Source organism: Podarcis erhardii (assembly GCF_964252035.2).
Source record: "Podarcis erhardii genome assembly, chromosome: 2".
NCBI lineage: Eukaryota > Metazoa > Chordata > Lepidosauria > Squamata > Lacertidae > Podarcis > Podarcis erhardii.
The window spans coordinates 246,661-268,587 of NC_138498.1; the positions used below are offsets into that span (position 1 = coordinate 246,661).

General features: G+C 43.1%; 2 protein-coding genes across 2 annotated transcripts; both read left to right on the forward strand.

The window, feature by feature from the left end:
* The first annotated feature begins 2,986 nt into the window (after window positions 1-2,986).
* LOC309336214 (olfactory receptor 13H1-like) lies at window positions 2,987-4,471 on the forward strand. Its single transcript, XM_081851816.1, has one exon. It carries the CDS (start codon window positions 3,432-3,434, stop codon window positions 4,362-4,364), a length of 933 nt encoding a protein of 310 aa, XP_081707942.1. The 5' UTR covers window positions 2,987-3,431; the 3' UTR covers window positions 4,365-4,471.
* Window positions 4,472-19,924: 15,453 nt separating this feature from the next.
* Window positions 19,925-20,857, forward strand: LOC309333480 (olfactory receptor 13H1-like; the record flags this gene model as incomplete). Its single annotated transcript, XM_081847037.1, has 1 exon — window positions 19,925-20,857. One exon carries the CDS (start codon window positions 19,925-19,927, stop codon window positions 20,855-20,857), a length of 933 nt encoding a protein of 310 aa, XP_081703163.1.
* Between the last annotated feature and the right edge of the window lie 1,070 nt (window positions 20,858-21,927).

The following is a 21,927-nucleotide window of genomic DNA, read 5'->3' on the forward strand; positions in this document are numbered from 1 at the left end:
GGACTCCTGACTCTAGCTGGTCTAGAAAAATAGCATGGTCAGTGATATCAAAAGTCACTGAGAGATCCAGCAGAACTAGGAAACAGCTTTCATCTTTGTCCCTAGCCTGCTGGAGATCATTGAACAATGAGACCAAGGCAGTTTCAGTCCCATGATGAGGCCTGAATCCCATTTGGAAGGGATCCAAATGGTCTGCATCCTCCAGGGATGCCTGGATCTTGTTTAGCTATCGACCACTCAGTCACCTTGCCCGAGAATGGAAGATTTGAGACTGGGTCATAGTGACCGGGTATAAAGATGGTTTTTAAGAAGTGGTTTAATAACTGCTGCTTTCAGTGGATCTGGGAAGACTCCCTCACAGAGGGAAGCATTCACACCCCTTGAAGCCTATTGCCCAGACCTTCCTGGCTCACTCTTATAAACCAGGATGGGCAAGGATCAAGGAGACAGGTGGTCTGTCCACATCCTCGGAGGTAACAGATTGGAAATGATCCCACGCAACTTGACCAGTCAGAACTCTAGCACTCTCCCACCCCAGGCCTGCTCACACGGTGGAGCGACTCTGGGTGACTTTCTCTGCAAAAATTTTTACAAAATCATTGCAGGAGATCTTGGGGTCTCCACCAGGCCCCAATGGCAAAGGTGGTTCAATTAGATCTAATGGAAACCACCTGAAAGAATCTCCTGCTGCCCTTTCCCACAGATTTAACAGAAGATCCACTTTGCCGCTGCTATTGCCAATTGGTAGGCTAAACATTGATCTCTAATCCATGTTCGGCCTGATTCAGAATAAGTTTTCCACCACTGGCACTCTAGCCGTTTCATCTCTCTCATTAATCTCTGATTCCCATCTCTCTCATTAATCTAGATGAGAAGCAAAGTTCTGCCATCCAGTTCTGCTAAAGATAGGAATGATTTATCCATATTTTATGCATTCTTATAAGCATTATTGCCCACATATGTACGATATCATTTGAATATAAACTCCAAGACTCCTAAAGTAACCAACACATAAACAGTAACATACAGCAATGCCTACAACTGTAGAAAATATGTGTATATTAAAATACAATGCTGTACAAATATAATATAGTAAATAACTTGACTCTATATGTACTATATGTATTTTTTTTTTTGCATGTTATTGTGTGCATAAACTTTCATATAATTAGCTGAGACTTTTAAAAAGAAATCTGACAATGCACAAGCTGCTCAGAAGTGGGTGCTTGATGTGGTCTGATGCAAGCAAAGCTCAGTTGGGTCAGAACACCAAATCCTATTTAAAATAGATTCTGTCTCCATTTCTACACTGTATTACCCCGTTACAGCTCTCATCCGTTTGTAGTCAATATGTTTAGTTCCATTCTGCCCCATTGACCTTTGGCTGCAGAATTAAGTACAGTGGTTCCGGAGCCCCATTCGCATCCTGAAGCGAACGCAACCTGCGTCCGCACATCACGATTTGCCGCTTCCACGCAGGCATGTGACATCATTTTGACCGTCTGCACATGCACGAGCGGCAAAACCCAAAAGTAACGCATTCTGTTACTTCTGGGTCGCCGCAGCACACAACCCAAAAATACTCATCCCGGAGCTACTTTAACCCGAGGTATGACTGTACTCCTCTGACCAGAAGGAGATCGTCTTTTTATGCAACTGGGTCCAGTGACTCATACTGCCTCAAGCTCTACAGCTTAAGGAATGTAGGTTCTCAGAGACCAGAGTTACAGCCTTGGGTTGTTAATTAATTGGAAGACAGTTGACTGATCAATTAAACTGCCTTCATTGGTTCACAGTCTAATATGAGCCACAGTATTTGATTCTGATCTGAAGTGGAAAAATCTCTAGAGTTTCCATTACTTATCATTTATTATTAATGCTGTGAGGCAACAGGGAATCTGCCACTCACACTCCATAGGGACATGCAAACCATTAACCATTAAGGCAACTTTAGAAAAGAGGGAGGCTCTGATATAAAACTGGAATAACAATATTCTTTGGAAATCTAGCTAAGGTTTGCTCTCCTTTTCTCCAGTGTCTGGTATGCTCGTTTCCCTGATACTAGGGGTGAGGTAGAAAACTGGCTTCAAAAGCCTGCAGAATCAAAATAAGAGTTGGTGTCTGTTACCCTTTTGAAGTTGATCCACTTTGATAACCAAGTACATATCAGGCAGCTCAACCCCACATTTCTTCAGGTGAGACTTTTTTGTTTTTATGAAAGAATAAAACCAAGGGAGTAAGAGTGGGAACCTCCTTCTCCAGGAGCTTTCTTTTTAAACCATTTGGAAAGACATCTGTTAAGTCTTGGTAGAATCCCAGCAGGATATATTAATTAAGGAAAACTCACCACTGTCTCTTTAAAATTATCATTGGTAGAGTGTAAATTATTTTGAGGCAGGGGTTCAATAAAGATATTTTGATTCTGGTCTAGGAAACATGACAGATCTCAACATGCAGGTTAAATATGAATGGGCTAAATGTTCACATTCAGATACTGGATTTGCCACCACATGCTGTAATAAACTAATGTACAGTAATGTGTGAGGAAATAGGGTGGGGGAACCTTTAATATCTGCTTTGAAGTAATACCTAAGTTTCCAACTAAGAATATAGCTTTGGAATTATGAGCCCTGATTAATCCCTTTGTGCTACAGACTAAACTGCAGATTGTTGACTTCTGCATCAGGAGAGGCAAGTCCTATATTTTCCATACTTCTGGGGGGCCAGAAGTATATTTTGCTGCACAAGACAACCCTTGCAAAGTGTGCCAGTGTCTCTATTAAAGTAAACATGACATAGTACTGAGAACACAATAATTTAATTAATTATGGCATTCTCACTACTATTACCAATGATAACCTTTGGACCATGGCTGAGTGCTATATACAGTAGCTAAAAAGAGGTGTCACATGGAAGTGAAAAGTCTATCTCATGCAAATAATTTTTGAAAACAAATTCATTTTTGAGAACTGGTGTCACACAATGACATTCTGGCTAGTTCACAATGCCACTCTCTTCCGCAATGGTCTTATGGTTGTGGTAATTATTTCTAATTTCCACCTCCCCACCCCTATGTAATTCTTCCTCAGCAATCTTTCCTTAATACACACTACACCACTAACAGCCTACCAGAAATCCTAGCCAGTTGTTAAACTTACAGAGTTAGCCCACTGCTTTCTAGATAATTTGGACTAGAAATCAGTATGGCCAAAGGTCACTGATGGTGTAAGTTGTAGGGCAACAGGATCTGCAAGACTCCAACAGAGACAGTCCAGTTGTCTTAGCAATGACACCGCCAATTAAAAATCAGTGCACACGATTTTATTACCTAGATAAATGTTCATTCATTGATTCAAAATCTGGTTTACTCCACTCTATTTTAGCTTCAACATCTCTCACCTTTGTTCCTCACAGACTAGTTGAAGAAGGTTATGACAGGTGAAAACAATACAATGGTTACAGAGTTTGTTTTGGTGGGACTTTCGAATCACCCGAGAGCTCAGATGGTCCTCTTCTGGCTGCTTCTGATAGCCTATTGTATTACTCTCTTTGGCAATGGCCTTATGGTTCTGGTAATTATTGCTGACTCACACCTCCACAACCCTATGTACCTCTTCCTCAGCAATCTCTCTTTGATAGACATCTTCTTCACCACAAACAGCATACCACCAACCCTAGCCAACTGTTTCATTGCTAGAGCTACCATTCCTGTTACAAATTGTTTGACCCAAATGTACTGTGGACTCTTCCTTGCCATGACAGAATGCTTTCTTCTGGCTGTCATGGCATATGACCGTTTTGCTGCTGTGTGTCATCCCCTTCATTACACCTTAATCATGAACAGTAGGCTCTGTATCAGTTTAGTAGCCTCATCCTGGATTATTGCTTTTCTGCTGGCTGTCGTCCCTGTATTTTTCATACCAGTAAGCTTTTGTGGCCCTAATATCATCAATCATTTTTCTTGTGAAGCCCAGGCAGTCCTTAAATTGGGCTGTTCCAATGCCCGCATCAATGAGATCTTCTCAATTGCTCGGGCTATTCCAGTTCTTGTTGTTCCGTTTCTCTTCATCATGGTGACTTACATTCGCATTGGCCTGGCAGTGCTAAGGATCCGATCGGCAGAAGGTCGAAGCAAAGCGTTCTCCACCTGTGGCTCCCACTTGATTGTGGTCAGTATATTCTATGGCACAGCCATGTCTACGTATCTTCAGCCACATGGCAGATCCTCCTCTGATCGGGACAAGCTGATCTCCCTATTCTATGGGGTGGTGACTCCTATGCTCAATCCCATGATCTACAGTTTGAGAAACAAGGAAGTAAAGAGAGCTGTGTGCAGAGTGATCAAGAAGAAACTGCCAAAATGAAATTAGTCATATTGTGATAAAATCTGTCCTTTACAACTTCTCTGTCGTTCCCTAATGGTAGGAAATCAGCTGGTTGTGTTAATCTGGTTATTGGAAAGATCAATATTAAGCAGGCCTTCAGTGCAAAAGAAGGCTCCACTTTTAGTTCCCATGAGCTTGTGGTCAGTGTCTTGAATTGCTCCGTTTATTACTATTATTATTTTATTATTATATATTTATTTATACCTCACCCTTTTTAAGGCAGTTTATATCCTAATTGAGATGCCCCACTTCTCCTTAGAATACAAACAGTTCTGACATATTTTATGTTTCATTATATGTGTTATACACATTGTTATATGTATAATATTATGCCCATTTTATGGCCACATACACTCCAGGTTTACTATATGAATAATAAATGTATTTTTGCTTATAATGTGTATTATTTTTTCCATCAGTCAGGATTACTTTTGCAAAAAGTGCATCAGCAGCTCAGCACAATATGCATAAATGGAGGGCTTCAAGTTAGAGTTGCCACTAAATTCCACCTGTTAACAATTCCCCTCACCCTCAAAAAAGGAAGTCTCTGCTGTGAAAAAATACCAGAGGCTTCTTGTCAGAAGAATAAAAATACTTAATAAGAATATATTTCCCTAATGTTGCAAGATTAACTGGCTACGTTGTCTAGCTATTAGGAGTATCTAACCACCACAACTTTGTTGCACGGTATTAGGGATGGAATTTTCTGAAAATCTGTATATTAAGTTTGTATGATTTTTTTTCTGATTTCCAGCTTCCTCATTAATCTTGAGAAGAAGAAAGGTCCCCCCCAACGTTCTGCTAAAAATACAAACAATTCTGGCATATTTATATGCATTATTATATGTATACAATCATTTATTCATAAATTGCTATCCATAAAAATATCAGAGCAGTTTACTATTGTACATATAATCATACAGTAAAAACCGTATACAAAGTTAAAATCAGAAATCAGTTAACTATTGAAGAAATATGTATTCTAAACTGCCTGCATAAGCCTGATGGAAAACAATTAGAAATTGAAAGTGGAAGGCCCTGATACATTTCAGGTGCAACATGAAAACCAGGCAATCAAAAGGATGTCAACAAAAATCCAAGATCTAGGGAAACACAAATGGTGGGGTGCTTTACTTGGCTGGAGTGAAAACATGTCTGAGGCTCTTACAATCATAATGTGTTGTATTGTGATTGTTGAAATATGTCAGTTCTTGGTCACTATTACAGTGGTAACTCGGGTTAAGAACTTAATTCGTTCTGGAGGTCCGTTCTTAACCTGAAACTGTTCTTAACCTGAAGCACCACTTTAGCTAATGGGGCCTCCTGCTGCCGCCGCGCCGCTGCTGCGCGATTTCTGTTCTCATCCTGAAGCAAAGTTCTTAACCCAAGGTACTATTTCCTGGTTAGCAGAATCTGAAACCTGAATCGTCTGTAACCCAAGGTACCACTGTACAATGATAGTCTTGGGAAAAAATGGATCACACCACAAATGTGCCAGCTATGTGGGCTGTAAGTGTGTTAGAGAATTTATTGGAGATGGAATGCTAAATAATAATATGATCTTATTAAAGGAGATCAAAACACCTCATATACAGTAGATGGAGACTAAACGACAGCTTACTGAGGAAAGCTGTCCTTAAAAAAATTAAGGCTCTTAGATTTGGAAGGATATGGAAATTGGTGTGGGTGGCATGCCTAATTGTGGTATAATAAGGCAATCTGAATCATTCTATAAGAAGACGTATATATGGAGTGTGGACAAGATATCAAGATCTACTTGAAAGAAAAACACCTTTATGGCTATCCCCTATAGAAACTAGTACACATTATACATGCAGGTGAATTGGAGTAGATACAAAGACATATTTTGTTTCTCTGGGAATGTTTGCAATTTGAACAAGTTTGAAGAAATCCAAGGAAAATGATTTATTAAAAGGTTTTATAGACCTGTTCTGACATTGAAAAGATGTTGCTTGAAGGAAGAATTTCTCCCCTTCCTTCACATTGCAGTAATCCAAGCGAGAGATAACTAGAGCATGCACCACTCTGGCAAGACAGTCTGCGGGCAGGGAGGGTCTCAGCCTGCGTACCAAATGGAGCTGGTAAACAGCTGCCCTGGACACAGAATTGACCTGCACCTCCATGGACAGCTGTGAGTCTAAAATGACTCCCAGGCTGCACACCTGGTCCTTCAGGGGCACAGTTACTCCATTCAGGACCAAGGAGTCCTCCACACCTGCCCGCCTCCTGTCCCCCCAAAACAGTACTTCTGTCTTGTCAGGATTCAACCTCAATCTGTTAGCCGCTATCCAGCCTCCAACCGCCTCCAGACACACAGGAGTGTCTGGTTCTGATTTGAAAGAGGTAGAGCTCTTTCATCTGCATACTGATGAACACCCAGCCCAAACCACCTGATGATCTCTCCCAGCGGCTGCATGTAGATGGTTCCCCACAAGTGCCTGAGGAACCCAGGGGTCTGAACACTCATCCCCCCCCCCACTTTCTGAACATGGCCCAGGACAGAGGAGCGGAACCACTGTACAGTGGTGCCTCGCAAGACGAAAAGAATCCATTCCGCGAGTCTCTTCGTCTAGCGGTTTTTTCGTCTTGCGAAGCAACCCTATTAGCGGCTTAGCGGATTAGCGCTATTAGCGGCTTAGCGGCTATTAGCGGCTTAGCGGCAAAGCAGCAAAGCGGCTAAGCGGCTATTAGCGGCTTAGCGGCTTAGAAAAAGGGGGGGAGCGAAAAAAATCGCAAGACTCGCAAGACGAAAACGTCTTGCGAAGCAAGCCCATAGAGAAATTCGTCTTGCGAAGCGCCTCGAAAAACGGAAAACCCTTTCGTCTAGTGGGTTTTTCGTCTTGCGAGGCATTCGTCTTGCGGGGCACCACTGTATAACAGTGCCCCCCAGCTCCCAGCCCCTCTAGATGGTCCAGAAGGATGTTATGGTCGATGGTGTCAAAAGCCACTGAGAGATCCAGCAGAACTAGGAAACAGCTCTCACCTTTGTCCCTTGCCCGCCGGAGATGATCAACCAGTGTGACCAAGGCAGTTTCAGTCCCATAATGAGGCCTGAATCCCAACTAGAATGGATCCAAATGGTCCGCTTCTTCCAGGCGTGCCTGGAGTTGTTCAGCAACCACTCACTCAATCACCTTGCCCAAGAATGGAAAAATTGAGACTGGGCCATATTGGCCGGGTCTAAAGATGTTTTTTTAAGAAGCGGTTTAATGACCGCCTCTTTCAGCAGGTCTGGGAAGGCTCCCTCACAGAGAGAAGCATTCACCATCCCGCAAAGCCCATCACCCAGCTTCCCAGCTAACTTTTATAAGCCAGGTTGGGCTTATAAAAGGAGACAGGTGGTTGGCTTCACTCGTCCAAGCAGCCTTTCCACATCCTCAGAGGTAACAGATTGGAATTGATCCCATACGACTTGACTAGACAGGACTTTTGCACTCTCCTGCCCCAGCCCTGCTCCCATGGTGGAGTCTACCTCTTCCCAAATCTGGACGACTTTATCTGCAAAAAACTTTGCAAAATCATTGCAGGAAATCATACTGGGCCCTGATGGAGCAGGTGGTTCCGCTAAATTGTAAACCACCTGAAAGAGTCTCCTGCTGCTGTTTTCTGCAGATGCAATAGAGGCGGTGAAGAAAGCCTTCTTTGCTGTTGCTATCGCCACGTGGTAAGCTCGACATTGAGCTCTAACCCGTGTCCGGTCAGCTTCAGAATGAGTTATTCGCCACCAGCACTCTAGCCGTCTCAACGATTGTTTCATTGCTGTCAGATCTGTGGAAAACCACCGGGCTGTCCGGGCTCCATGCAGTTGGAGAGGGCGCTTCGGAGCCAAACAATCAATAGCCCTGGTTAACTCCACAATCCAGCAGGCCACCAGGAATCAGCTGAAAGGCCATCAACATGGGATAAAGCATCCCCTACCACTCTCTGGAAACCATTTGGATCTGTTAAGTGGTGGGGGCGGACCATCCAAATCGGTCCCACCTCCCTGCAGAGGGGAAGGGTCATGGAGAAGTCCAGTTGCACCAGGAAGTGATCTGACCATGGCACTTCTTTAGTTTCGCTTTTACTTTGTGTCAGATCACCAACATCCACAGAGGTGAACACCAGGTGTCACGGTCCAGTCTACAGGCGATCAAAGTCCCGGCTGAGGAGTGGAGGAGCGTCACTGGATCAAGGGCTCGCAGAGGGCTTGCGGGTTGCTGGGGTTTCAGAATTGTAGTGTTTTGTGAAGGCTGCTGCCGAGCCACTGGCTTATTTTCCGTTCATCTCACCTTATTCTGCTGCGGGGGTTGCTTGTGTTAGAGGCGGGCTGTGGGGGCCGCCATCTTAGCAGCGGCCACGTGACCAGTTGCCAGGGCAACGTGGGGGCCGCCATCTTGGCCCACATGGTCTACTACTGAGGCTGTTTTTGAGTTGTTCACACGCTGTGCTTCTGCATTGTTAGCTGTACTGCCTTGCTTCCATATCTCCCTCATTCTGCTGCTGGTATTCTGGGGTTGAGGCTCTTAAATCAGGCTATATTAAGGAAGAAATTGAATATAAATAATTTAATTTAATCTAATTAATCTAAATAAATAAATAAATAAATAAATAAATAATAAGAATGATTTTGCATGCATACATACAAGTTAACAATCTATTTGGAATTGGTCCTCTGGGGTTTTGGCTTAGAGTTCAGGTACCCCCCCCCCCCGTGCAATTTTTAAAAAAGTGATTTGGCTGTGGTTCATTTAGATTGCATTGGATCAAAGTTAATTTGGGTGCAAGTTTGTTTACGTTCATAATTTTAAAAAATATTGATTTGATAGTAAATATATGAGGTTTTATTGTTCAGTTAACAATTTATTTTGGAGTTAATGGGTGGTATTAGTAAATTACAGTTTACTATATATACTATATATATATATACTATATATATACAGTTTATATATTACTATAATATATAGTAATATATTACTATAAATTACTATAAATTACTGTGCGGCTGCGATTGGTGTAGCGGCTACTGGGCCTAAGTTTTATTGTGCAGTTGGCAACTTGTTTTGAAGTTAATTGGGGGTTATATTGTGTTCCTTATTTGTAAATTTCGGACTATTGCAGTGCTGCTGTGCTTGGTGGGGCTCAAGGCCTCAAGTTTAAGAGGCCTATTGGTTTCAGTATTCAGTTCATTTAGTTAGTCAAAGTTAATATTTTTATCTCCTGGCAAAGGGGCAAGGTATTAAGCTTCACTGGTTCAAGTAATTCAATTTAAAAGGTCTATTGGTTTCTGCTAGTCTTGGGTAGCCAACATTTACTTACTGCCTTATATTTATTGCTATTGCTCAGGCCTTCCAACTGCTGTTTGTGTAATCTGTACTAAGCTAGACTTTGCAGGCGATATTAGTAGTATTTATGTGTAATGGTTTGGCTCTCCCACAGAAGCGAGACACCGGCAGTAATTATCTCAGGTTTATTGCTCAAACACATAAATCACTCCGGAGCTCCTTCACTCAGTGTCTGACTCCAAGTTAGCAGTTGCCAAGTCTAAACTCCGCCCCTTCCTCTTCTTCCACTTCCGTTCTTTTTCCCTCCTCTCACTGACCTTTTCCCGCCTTCGAGTCTTTGGGCTAGCTATTCCCAGCCTCTCCCCTTCTGACTCTGAGCTAAGATTGGTGTTTAGAGTTTTGCTATCTTCTGCTTGTCTGCTCTCTGAAACACTGCCACTGGGCTGCCCCTCCTCCCTCTCACATTCCACTCCACATTCCAGTGTCCTTATCTCCCTCGGCTTGCTTAGATTCCCAGCCTTTGTCAGCTCCGGAACGAAGCTGACATTATGTAACAGTCATAGCACCAGGAAAACATCAGGTTTCAGTGGCTGCCAGCACTGGGGTTAAGCGTGCTCCTGTTACCAGGTCCCAGTCTGCCCAGTCTGGCAAATGTCCCTCACTTGCAGGGCAGGCAGTGGGGCAATTAGGTTAAACCTTGGCAGGGATGGCAAAAAATCCACCAGCCTTGTGCAAATTCTTTGATGAGTTTGATTTGATGATGCAGAGATTCAGGCCAGGGGATTAGGGCCAGGGTTCAGACCCTCAGTCTTCCCCCAACTCAGTGTCCCCCTGACACTGCAGCCAGCTGTTCTAGTATGTCTCAGAATAGTGATGATGGGGAGGAGATGCCTTGCACGTCCTAGGCTTTATTCAGTAGCTCGCAGCTGTCTAGTGTGGCACCACAGCCTGGGACTTCTGCGCCCAAGCCCTGCAATAAGCAACCGAATTCTGCATTGTGTGTGCTGGTCAAAGCTTGTACTGCCATTGCACCTCAAGGAGGGGATGGTCAAGCTTAGTGCACAGGTCGAAGGGTCACGCGAATTGTGGATAGGCCAGTTTCTCCCCTTCTTGCACATGCCTTGGCTTTGAGGCAGCCGTCCGTGTCATTTTCTAGCCGCGTTATCACAAATTGCAGGTACTTGCACGTCCTCAGAAGAGGAAAGTGTGCTTCCATTCCCAGATGCTGCAATAGTACCCAAGAAGCATTGTCATAAGAAGCATTCCATCAAGAAGAGCAAGAGGTCCAGGAATGATGACTCTGATTCAAATTCAGGTACTTCTTCCAGTAGGGCTCCGATAATGATGAGTCAATGGATCGTTACTGGGGTCAAGGGGAAGTGGTCCCTGGTCTCCCTTTATGGGCTTGGAATAGGAGTACTAATTTCCATCAAAAGAGGTTTGGGGGGACCTTGGAATGTAAGGACGGGGCCCTGGTAGAGGATGTTAAAGTCTCTACTAACAGGCCCAAAGACATTATCCTGGGTAACCATTTGTCCTCAAAAACTAGGGCCAAAATATTAAATGGTGAATATGTAGACATCATTAAACTGGTCCCACTAGATGAGCCCAAAGAAAAATCTGATAGGAAGTGTGCATATGGTAAACGGAAGTATAAGTTGCCCAGGGTTGAAAAAACTTTTGTAAATTGGCTAAACGGCTTCCAAGTTTTTTCCTGTGTAGTATCTGCTGCTTATCCGAAGAGAGCTATGCATTTAATCATTTATCAATCACTTGTGCGGACGGCCTATGCCATGGCTGGCACTGTTGCCGACTGCACGCTGGGATCGAGTGGACCAATTTATTTGGCTTACATATCATAGAATCATAGAATCATAGAGTTGGAAGAGACCACAAGGGCCATCAAGTCCAACCCCCTGCCAAGCAGGAAACACCATCAGAGCACTCCTGACATATGGTTGTCAAGTCTCTGCTTAAAGACCTCCAAAGAAGGAGACTCCACCACACTCCTTGGCAGCAAATTCCACTGTCAAACAGCTCTTACTGTCAGGAAGTTCTTCCTAATGTTTAGGTGGAATCTTCTTTCTTGTAGTTTGGAACCATTGCTCCGTGTCCGCTTCTCTGGAGCAGCAGAAAACAACCTTTCTCCCTCCTCTATGTGACATCCTTTTATATATTTGAACATGGCTATCATATCACTCCTTAACCTCCTCTTCTCCAGGCTAAACATGCCCAGCTCCCTTAGCCGTTCCTCATAAGGCATCGTTTCCAGGCCTTTGACCATTTTGGTTGCCCTCCTCTGGACACGTTCCAGTTTGTCAGTGTCCTTCTTGAACTGTGGTGCCCAGAACTGGACACAGTACTCCAGGTGAGGTCTGACCAGAGCAGAATACAGTGGCACTATTACTTCCTGTGATCTAGATGCTATACTCCTATTGATGCAGCCCAGAATTGCATTGGCTTTTTTAGCTGCCGCGTCACACTGTTGGCTCATGTCAAGTTTGTGGTCAACCAAGACTCCTAGATCCTTTTCACATGTACTGCTCTCAAGCCAGGTGTCACCCATCTTGTATTTGTGCCTCTCATTTTTTTTGCCCAAGTGCAATACTTTACATTTCTCCCTGTTAAAATTCATCTTGTTTGTTTGGGCCCAGTTCTCTAATCTGTCCAGGTCGTTTTGAAGTGTGATCCTGTCCTCTGGGGTGTTAGCCACCCCTCCCAGTTTGGTGTCATCTGCAAATTTGATCAGGATGCCCTTGAGTCCATCATCCAAGTCATTGATAAAGATGTTGAATAAGACCGGGCCCAAGACAGAACCCTGTGGCACCCCACTAGTCACTCTTCTCCAGGATGAAGAGGAACCTGATGATGCATCTCAAATCTTAAGTGATATTGAGTGCATGTATGGAGAATCTACCAAGAACTCCTACAGAACCTTGATGTGTAAATTAAGCAGACTGAGGATGAATTCAAAAGAAGAATTCACAGAGCACATCAACAAGTTTACTGAGATTATTCAAAGGATTGATCTTATTCCTAAGCCTTTTGATGAAGATAAAAAGACATCATTTTTGCTATCGTCCCTAGGACCAAAGTTTGATTCATTTATTAGCATAATGGACCACAGAGAAGGTCTAACTTTTATTTTTATTTTTTTTAATTCAAAATTATAACAAGACATATTATCCAAAAACATAACATCCTTGTTTCCCCACCCCATTTTTCCTCCCTCCCCCTCCCACACAACCCCCCCACCCCCCGACTACCCTCAGTTCCAGTCTTTGGTTTCTCTAAGAATGCAGTTTTCTGCATGTTACAAAGTTGTATGGATCCTCAAACTATTTCGCTGATTATTACCAATAAAAGGTTTGTGAATGTTTATTCAAAACCTGCCAAGGAGTCCAGTTCACTTTGTTGCGTCTTCAGATACTTTGTAAAGGGTTCCCATTCATCCTTAAAGTCACAGTTATCCTTGTCCCGTAGCTTATATGTCAATTTTGCCAGTTCTGCATAGTCCATCGATTTGTCTTGCCATGATTCTTTAGTTGGGGTTTCTTCAGTCTTCCATCCTTGTGCTACCAGAACTCTCATGGCCGTTGTCGCATACATGAAGAGGTTTTTCAATGTTTTTGGCAGGTCTTTCCCTACAATCCCCAACAAAAATGCCTCAGGTTTTTTATCAAATGTTAAATGGAACATTTTCTTCAATTCGTTGTAAATCATTTCCCAAAATTTTTTAATTACCTTATTAAAAATATGATTAAATGTCCCCTCCTTTTCCTTATACTTCCAACATATATTTGAACTGGTTTTGTACATTTCCCCTAACTGCACTGGTGTTGTATGCCATCTGTACATCATCTTCATGTAATTCTCCTTCAATAGGGAACAATCTGTAAATTCTAAGTCAGTTTTCCATAATTTAACCCAATTTTCCATCATAATGTTGTGCCCATTTAATCATAATTGATTTTACCTCTTCATCTTTTCTCTCCCATTCTAATAGTATGCTGTATGCGGCCTTCAGTAGTTTCACTTTCCCTTCAATCACTTCTGTTTGAAACCTAGATCTAATATAACTAAATCCTTTCTTACTGTCTTCTTTATGTGTTTCATATAGTTGTCGATAATGCAACTCTGAAGGTCTAACTTTTAAAGACATGACCAGTCATTTAAGGGAGGAATGCAGAGGAAGAGCTGAGTCTCCCATAAGAAATGCTAGAAGCAAGGACAGTAATTATGTGTCTAGGCAATTTACAAAGTCCAGAGAGATGCCCAAGAAAGTGGTTTGCTTCAATTGCAACAAGGAAGGGCACATTGCAAAGAACTGCAAAGCTCCTAGAACAAGGAAACCCCACCCCTTTCAACCAAAAAGGGAAAAGAAGGGTAAATCTGAATGCACTTTGCTACTGCAAGAAAAGAATTTAGCTGTCCAGAATCATGAAAATAAACGTAATAAGTGGATTATTGATTCTGGGGCAAGCTCATTTTTCTCATTTGAAAAGGACTATTTTAATGAGATTTGACCAAACTGCGGGAGGCAGTGGAAGACAGGAGTGCCTGGCGTGCTCTGGTCCATGGGGTCATGAAGAGTCGGACACAACTAAACAATTAAACAACAACATTTTAATGAGATAAATGATGATGAAGGATCTGAAATTGAGATTGCAGATGGCAACATTGTTAAAGCAAAAGGTGCAGGTTCCATGCACCTGAAATTATATTGATAAACAATGAATCTACTGAATCCACAGTTTCTAGAGTTTTGTATGTACTGAGCTGCAATTTACTCAGCGTGTCCATTTTGGACAGAAAAGGATTTCCAAACAGATTACGTTTGGAAATGGAGAATGTAATGTGACCAAAAATGGTAAAGTGTTTGTTCAAGCCAAGCTAGTAAATGGTATATATGAGATTGATCTTTCAGAGAACCAGTCTGCAAAAGTAGCACATTCCAGCCAGAAGGATGAGGCAGACCTGGACCTATGGCACAGAAGGCTTGGACACAGAGACACCAGCGTTATTCTGGATCTACAGAGAAGAGATCTTGTTTGCAGGTAACAGAGAGCAACAGAGCTCCAGTAAAGTGTATAAGCTGTGTTACTAAAAAGGCTGTAAAACCTTCATTTCCACGTTGTACAGAACACAGAAGCACCAAAGTGCTTGACATTGTGCACACTAACTTATGTGGACCCATGAATGTTCCTTCACTGGGAAAGAATAGATACATACTAATATTTGTTGATGATTTTTCAAAGTATTGTGTTGAATATTTCATCAAAGAAAAGAGTGAGACAGTGAACATGTTCCAGGACTACATTGCCATGGTCAAGAACAAGTTCCAAAGAGCTCCAGCTGTGTTAATGAGCCACAATGGAAGTGAGTACTGCTCAAGTGAAATGCAGGCTCTCCTGGCCAAGGATGGAATTGCATGCATAACCACAATTCCCTACATGCCACAGCAGAACGCCATAGCAGAGAGAAAGTTTAGATCCATTATGGATATGACAAGATGCATGCTAAGAGATGCATCCTTGCCACAGAAGCTGTGGGCAGATGCGGCAAACACAGCAATTTATTTGCAGAACAGATTGCCAACCAAAGGGGCAGAGTGCATACCATTTAAACTTTGGCATGGGAAAGTTCCCAATTTGTCACACATACATGTGTTCTGAAGTCTGTGTTACTACCATGTCCCCAGACACAAGCTTGACTCCAGGGCACAAGCAGGTATCCTTGTGGGATATGCCTCTGGAGCCAAAGGATACAGAATCATGGACTTACAAACTGGTAAGACAGATGTGCACCATGCAATTTATTTTGATGAACATGGCAAAGCTGACACTAAGAACAGTGTTGTGGATTTTTCCAAGGAGTCAGAAAGGACTCAAGAATTTGTATACTTCCCTTCTGAAACCCCACAAAGTACTAATCTGCCTTCCAGTGTTATAGCCCCCCCTACAGGGGACACACCAGAAGACGCAGAGGACCAGACCCTTGGTGGCACCAGAGACGAAGAGGAGGACTCGGATGAGGACATGCCAGCATTGGAGGAGGATGAGGAAGCTGATGTGGTCACAGAACCAGAGGTCAGATGCTCATCCAGAACCAACAAAGGTGTCCCACCATTACAGCTGTCCTACTTCGCAGGGTTGGCGTTTCCACAGGAACCTTCCACTTGGGAAGAGATACAGGAGATGCCAGCTGCTGAAGCCAGTCTCTGGAGGAAGGCCGCATAGGAGGAGATGGATGTACTGCATCAAAACAAGACCTGGACACTCACTGAGCTGCCTCCTGGTAAGAAGGCCATTGGCAGTAAATGGGTTTTTAATGTTAAGAAGGGGTCAGAAGGAGAAGTGCAGTGCTACAAAGCTAGACTTGTAGCACAGGGATTTTCACAACATTTTGGTGAAGACTATGATGAAGTTTTTGCACCAACCATGAGGTACAGCAGCGTAAGAATGCTTTTGAGCATTGCAGCCTCCAAGCAAATGAGGGTGAAACACATGGACATTGCTACTGCTTTTCTTCACGGACAGATTTCCGAGGAAATTTATATGAAACAGCCCCAAGGTTTTGTAAAACCACATGAGGCACATTTAGTATGCAAACTGCAAAGGGGACTTTACGGATTTAAGCAGGCTGCTAGAGCCTGGAATCAAAAGTTGCATAAAATGGTGACGCAACTTGGGTACAAGCAAGGAAAGGGGAGGGGAGGTGTGGCCATCACCTGCCCCTCCAAGCTTAAGGGTATTTCTGTTAAAGGAATCCGGGTGTGTGGATCTTGTCCAAAGCCCAAGGCAGAGCTAGGGCCATGACACGGCCCCGTCATGAACACCTGGGGGAGCTCGAGTTGGTTTGCATCGACGGGGCTCCCCCCTTCTGGTGATTTACCCTTACCGGCAGTAGGCAGGAGTCAGATATAGTCAGGTCCATTCAATGCCTAAGCAAATTACCGCTCACATTCTGTAATCAATAAAGTTGTGGCCTAAATTTGCCCAATAACATTAACCTAATATCTGTGTCCTGGTGTGTTTTATTCCTCAACGAGGGGTGGTTGCGGGGTCTAGACACACAAGAACAGGCCCCTCTGCTTCATCCAACCAAGTCTCTGTTACACATGCCAGGTCAAGTCCTCCATCCATGATCAAGTCATGGATGGCAGTGGTCCTATGAATCATTGACCTGGCATTGCACAGCAGCATCTTCAGGTCATGTGAGTATCTCTTGCTGATTCCAGTACAGTGGTGCCCCGCAAGACAAATGCCTCACAAGACGGAAAACTCGCTAGACGAAAGAGTTTTCCGTTTTGGAGGTGCTTCGCAAAACGAATTTCCTATGGGCTTGCTTCGCAAGACGAAAATGTCTTGCGAGTTCCTGCGGGTTTTTTTCCCTTCCCCCCCTTTTTCTAAGCCGCTAAGCCGCTTATCCGCTAAGCCGCTAAAAGCCGCTAAGCCGCTAATAGCGCTAATCCGCTAAGCCGTCAATGGGCTTGCTTCGCAAGACGAAAAACCGCTAGATGAAGAGAATCGCGGAACGGATTCTTTTCGTCTTGCAAGGCACCACTGTATTTGTCCAGACAAAACCATACCAAGGATAATCCTCAAATAACAACTAAACCTGCCTCCTTGGTAATGACATGAATGTGTGGGAAATAGTATAGTATGATGAACTTGCGAGCAGGATTTGAAATATAAATAACAGAAGGAATTAGAGATTATTGTATGGAGAGAGAAAGAGAGAGAGAGAGAGAAGACAGGGTGCAGCAAGGGGGAGAAATTAAAAACCCTGTGTGTTAAGTTGTGGGTGAACATATCAGATGACACAGTGATTCTTCAAACAGCTCTTGTTTATTCACAGGCCAGAACAGAACAGAACTGAAGGGTTCAGCCAGCCTGCTTATATAGAGCCCCACTAGAACGCAACAGTAACCATTTTCTGTAACTATCCAATCAGTGAATGTCACTTTCGATCCCTTATTTGCATATGTGGACCTGAACTATCTACAGTATCCCCCTGCTGGCCCAGGGTGAGAACTTCAGGACATAACGTTGTGGAAAACAGGAGGGGAAGTCAAATAAAAACTGAAGAAAAAACTATTTTGTTTTGGAGTGTATAGGTGATTTTTTTTTTATTTAACAAAATACTATGACTCATGGAATGCTAAATGATAATACAAGAGCATAAATGTAACAGTGTGGGGAGTTGTAATCATGAAAGCTGATGGCAAGCAAAATATTTACAGGGTTGTTGTGAGGATCAAAGGAGGAGGCGGAGAACCATGTGTGCCACCTCAAGCTCCTTAGAGAAAAAAGGTGGGATGGTGCTCTCTTTTGTTCTTCTAGGTACTTATTTTTAAGGATTTATAAGGATGTTAGGATGCAGTGCATCAGTGATGCTGATCCAAAATGGAGGAATCCCTAGAGTGAAGCAATAGCAAATTTGCTGCTCTCACACCAAAGGGACCTATCACTGTAGAGGTAATGACTCGAGAGGGATTGAGACTGCTTTAGAAGACAGAACCTCTACTGTGTGATATTCCTATATATGCAAGCTCAGCAGTGGTACAGATGGAAGGCTCTAATATAAAAATTGGAACAATATGGAAGAACAATATTCGTTAATTGAGGTAACACATTTGTTTGCTATCCTCTTCTCCAGTGTTCATTATATTAACTTCTTTGATATTATTGGGGACAGATGAGTGATTTCAAAAAGACTTTTAAATTAGATCCATGTTGACACTCAAGTCCATAACAGACAGTTTAACCCCACGTTACTTCCATGTAAGTCTTTTTTTTTTAATGAAAAAACAAAAACCATGAGAATAGAGTGAGGCCCTCCTACACTGGGAGCTTTAAACAGGGGGAGAAAACATTTGTCAAGTCTTGGTAAATCCCAGTTTTCATCTTATGGCACTGCTAGGATATCTTAGCCTCTTGGTACTCACCACTGTCTCTCTGAAATTACCACTGCAAGTATTTTGAGGCAGGAGGTTCATTTTTTAAAAAATTCTGGTCTTTAAATCCTACAGATCTCAAAATGCAAGTTTAACATGAATGGGCTATGAGAGCAGATCCAGATTCCCCACCACATGTTGAATGACATGGTAATGTGAGAGATAACAGGGTGGGGGCAAAATCCTTCAGTTATAAACTTTGAAGGAATACCTGTTTCCAACTACAGCTTTTGAATTAAGAGCCCTGTTTATTCCCTCTATGTAATAGGCTAAACTGCAGTCTGCAGATGGCCAACTTCTGCATCAGCAGATGGGGGCACTAGATTTTCCATGCAGCAGTCCAGGGATGAGCAGTATATTTCGCCCAAACCCCTGCAAACCAGGTCAGGGTCTCAATGAAAGTCAACATGACATGGTACCATAGTTAATTCCCAGTGCTAACTTTTTGGTCATGATTGGGTGTTATATACAGCATATGAAAAGAGGTGCACTGTGAAAGTGCAAAATCTGTCTCATGAAAATTATTTTTGAGATCTGGTGTAACACAATGATTAAGAATGAGATACACCAGTGCCTAGTTTGAATCTCAGCTCCACCATGAACTTAGGAAAGCCACATGATCTCTGCAATATGGGGAGTAATATTTTCCAGGTGGGGTGCCAACTTGAATAAAATATTGTGCAGGGGGCAGGTAAGCCCCACCCCACATAACTGAACACAAAATGTCATGCATGCACACCATGAAGGGTGGCCCTTTCAGATATTTTATTTGGGGGATGAAGGGATCTCAGCCCCTAGGAGTTGGCTCCTATGTTTACAGGATAGTTGCAAGGATACAACTACATCAGGGATGATGAGGGTGTGATCCTCCAGATGTTGCTGGACTCCAATTCCCATCACCCCTGACCATTGGCCATATGGGTCAGGCCCAGTGCTTTTTCTCTGGGGGTACTCAAGGGAATGCAGTACTGACACCTTTTATTCTAGAAGAAAAGAACTGGCTGGGCTTAATGAAATTTGGAGTCCAACAGCATTTGGAAGGCACAAGTTCTCCGCCCTTGAAGTAGATAATGTAGGTGAAGCTTTCAATTCTGTGGGGGAAACCTTTGTTTTGTCCATTTTGCCTACAATCATGTTGGAACCTACTAGCTGAGTTAGCTATCAGGAGTGTATTTGATTTATGATATGGTTGCGCACTCATTTTTTTGGTTTCTGATCTGCCTCATTCTAGCCTATAGGCATATCATAATATATCGTTTCTATTTCTGCCTCACAGATAATAGCTCTAGAAGACTATGAGAGATGAAAATGATACAATGGTAACCGAATTCATTTTGATAGGACTCTCGGATCACCCCAGAGCTCAGAAGGTCCTCTTCTGCCTACTTCTGGTTGTCTATTTCATTACCCTCTTTGGCAATGGTCTCATGGTGGTGGTAATTATTGCTGACTCACACCTCCACACTCCTATGTACTTCTTCCTCAGCAATCTCTCTTCAATAGATATTTTCTACATCTCCAGCAGTGTACCACAGATTTTAGTCAATTGCTTCATTGCTAGAGCTACCATTCCTGTTACAAATTGTTTGACCCAAATGTACTGTGGACTCTTCCTTGGGATGACTGAGTGCTTTCTTCTGGCTGTCATGGCATATGACCGTTTTGCTGCTGTGTGTCATCCCCTTCATTACACCTTAATCATGAACAGTAGGCTCTGTATCAGTTTAGTAGCCTCATCCTGGATTATTGCTTTTCTGCTGGCTGTGGTCCCTGTATTTTTCATACCAGTAAGCTTTTGTGGCCCTAATATCATCAATCATTTTTCTTGTGAAGCCCAGGCAGTCCTTAAATTGGGCTGTTCCAATGCCCGCATCAATGAGATCTTCTCAATTGCTCGGGCTATTCCAGTTCTTGTTGTTCCCTTTCTTTTCATCATGGTGACTTACATTCGCATTGGCCAGGCAGTGCTGAAAATCCGATCGGCAGAAGGTCGAAGCAAAGCGTTCTCCACCTGTGGCTCTCACTTGATTGTGGTCAGTATATTCTATGGCTCAGCCATGTCCATGTATCTTCAGCCACATGGTAGACCCTCTTCTGATCGGGACAAGCTGATCTCTGTACTGTATGGGGCACTGACCCCTATGCTAAATCCCATGATTTACAGTTTGAGAAACAAAGATGTAAAGGGGGCTGTGTACAGATTGATTGGGAAGAATCCACCAGAATAAATATATCTGTTTTTGATGGAAGATTATCATGAAGTTTTTGTATATGCCAATGCTTCTTTCCTTCCTTTCTTCTAGTGTAGCCTTCTGTCCTGGCTCTTTAAATAAACTATTTCATGTTGGATCCGTATATTTTTGCATACCTGAATGAGACCTGAATCCCAAAGTCATAAGGCAAAATTCACTGAAAACCCTACCTAGAAGCAGTGGGAGAGTCCTCTAAGCTTGATAGTTGTTGAAAGCAATTAGAAGTTATTTTCAGTTAAAAAGCAGAGAGCAAGGAGAAGGGCTACCTTACTTTATCATTTTGTAAATGACAAGCATGTGAACCTGCCACATGGAGCAAACCGTTTGCACACGCTCTCTCTCCCCTCCAATCACAAGAGCCCAATGAAACTGTGTCTGAGGTTTTTGCCCAATCCCTGCTCACTTGCCACCCAGCAAATCTTTTACATGTTTTCCCCCTGCCACCAAGCAGGCCCTGCTCATGAGCAGAGGCTGGGTGATCTGTGGATCATCATTGTGACTTTCACTGTGCAATTAACAAGATAAGTGAGTCCCTGGCAGGGTGCTGCAGACCCCTGGGTGTGTTCTGTGGACTCCCAGGGGTCCCCAGGCCCCTAATTGGAGCCACTGTTCTAGGGTGTTTTTTGCAGTCGTAGGGATCATCCACACTTCCACTTATCCCACTCCTAGAAACATAGGTGCTGGCTCTCTGGGTGCCTGAGCACAAAATTCCCCATGAAGAGGCCGGGCACCCACAAATTTTGTTGCCAGGGCCATATACGCTGCATGACAACCACGGCCCCAGGCACCTACAGTCATGTGGTCAAGTTGGCACTCCTGCCTTGAAAGCAAGGAGTCTGAATGGTTTTCCACATGACCCATGCTTTCTAGGTAAGGTCTGAGTGTTGAGATTTGGCGCTATGCTTCAAGGTCCAGGCTATGGGAAGTCCCGAAAAATTAATAATTATAATTTGGATTATAATTTGGTATTTTTTATTTTAATTGGATTATGATTTGATATGTTAATTGGATGTTTTTTATTTGGAAAATTAATAAAAATGATTTAA

Bases quoted from the DNA above. Each gene is read 5' to 3' on its own strand.
- LOC309336214 (XM_081851816.1), top strand. From the start codon at position 3,432: ATGACAGGTGAAAACAATACAATGGTTACAGAGTTTGTTTTGGTGGGA.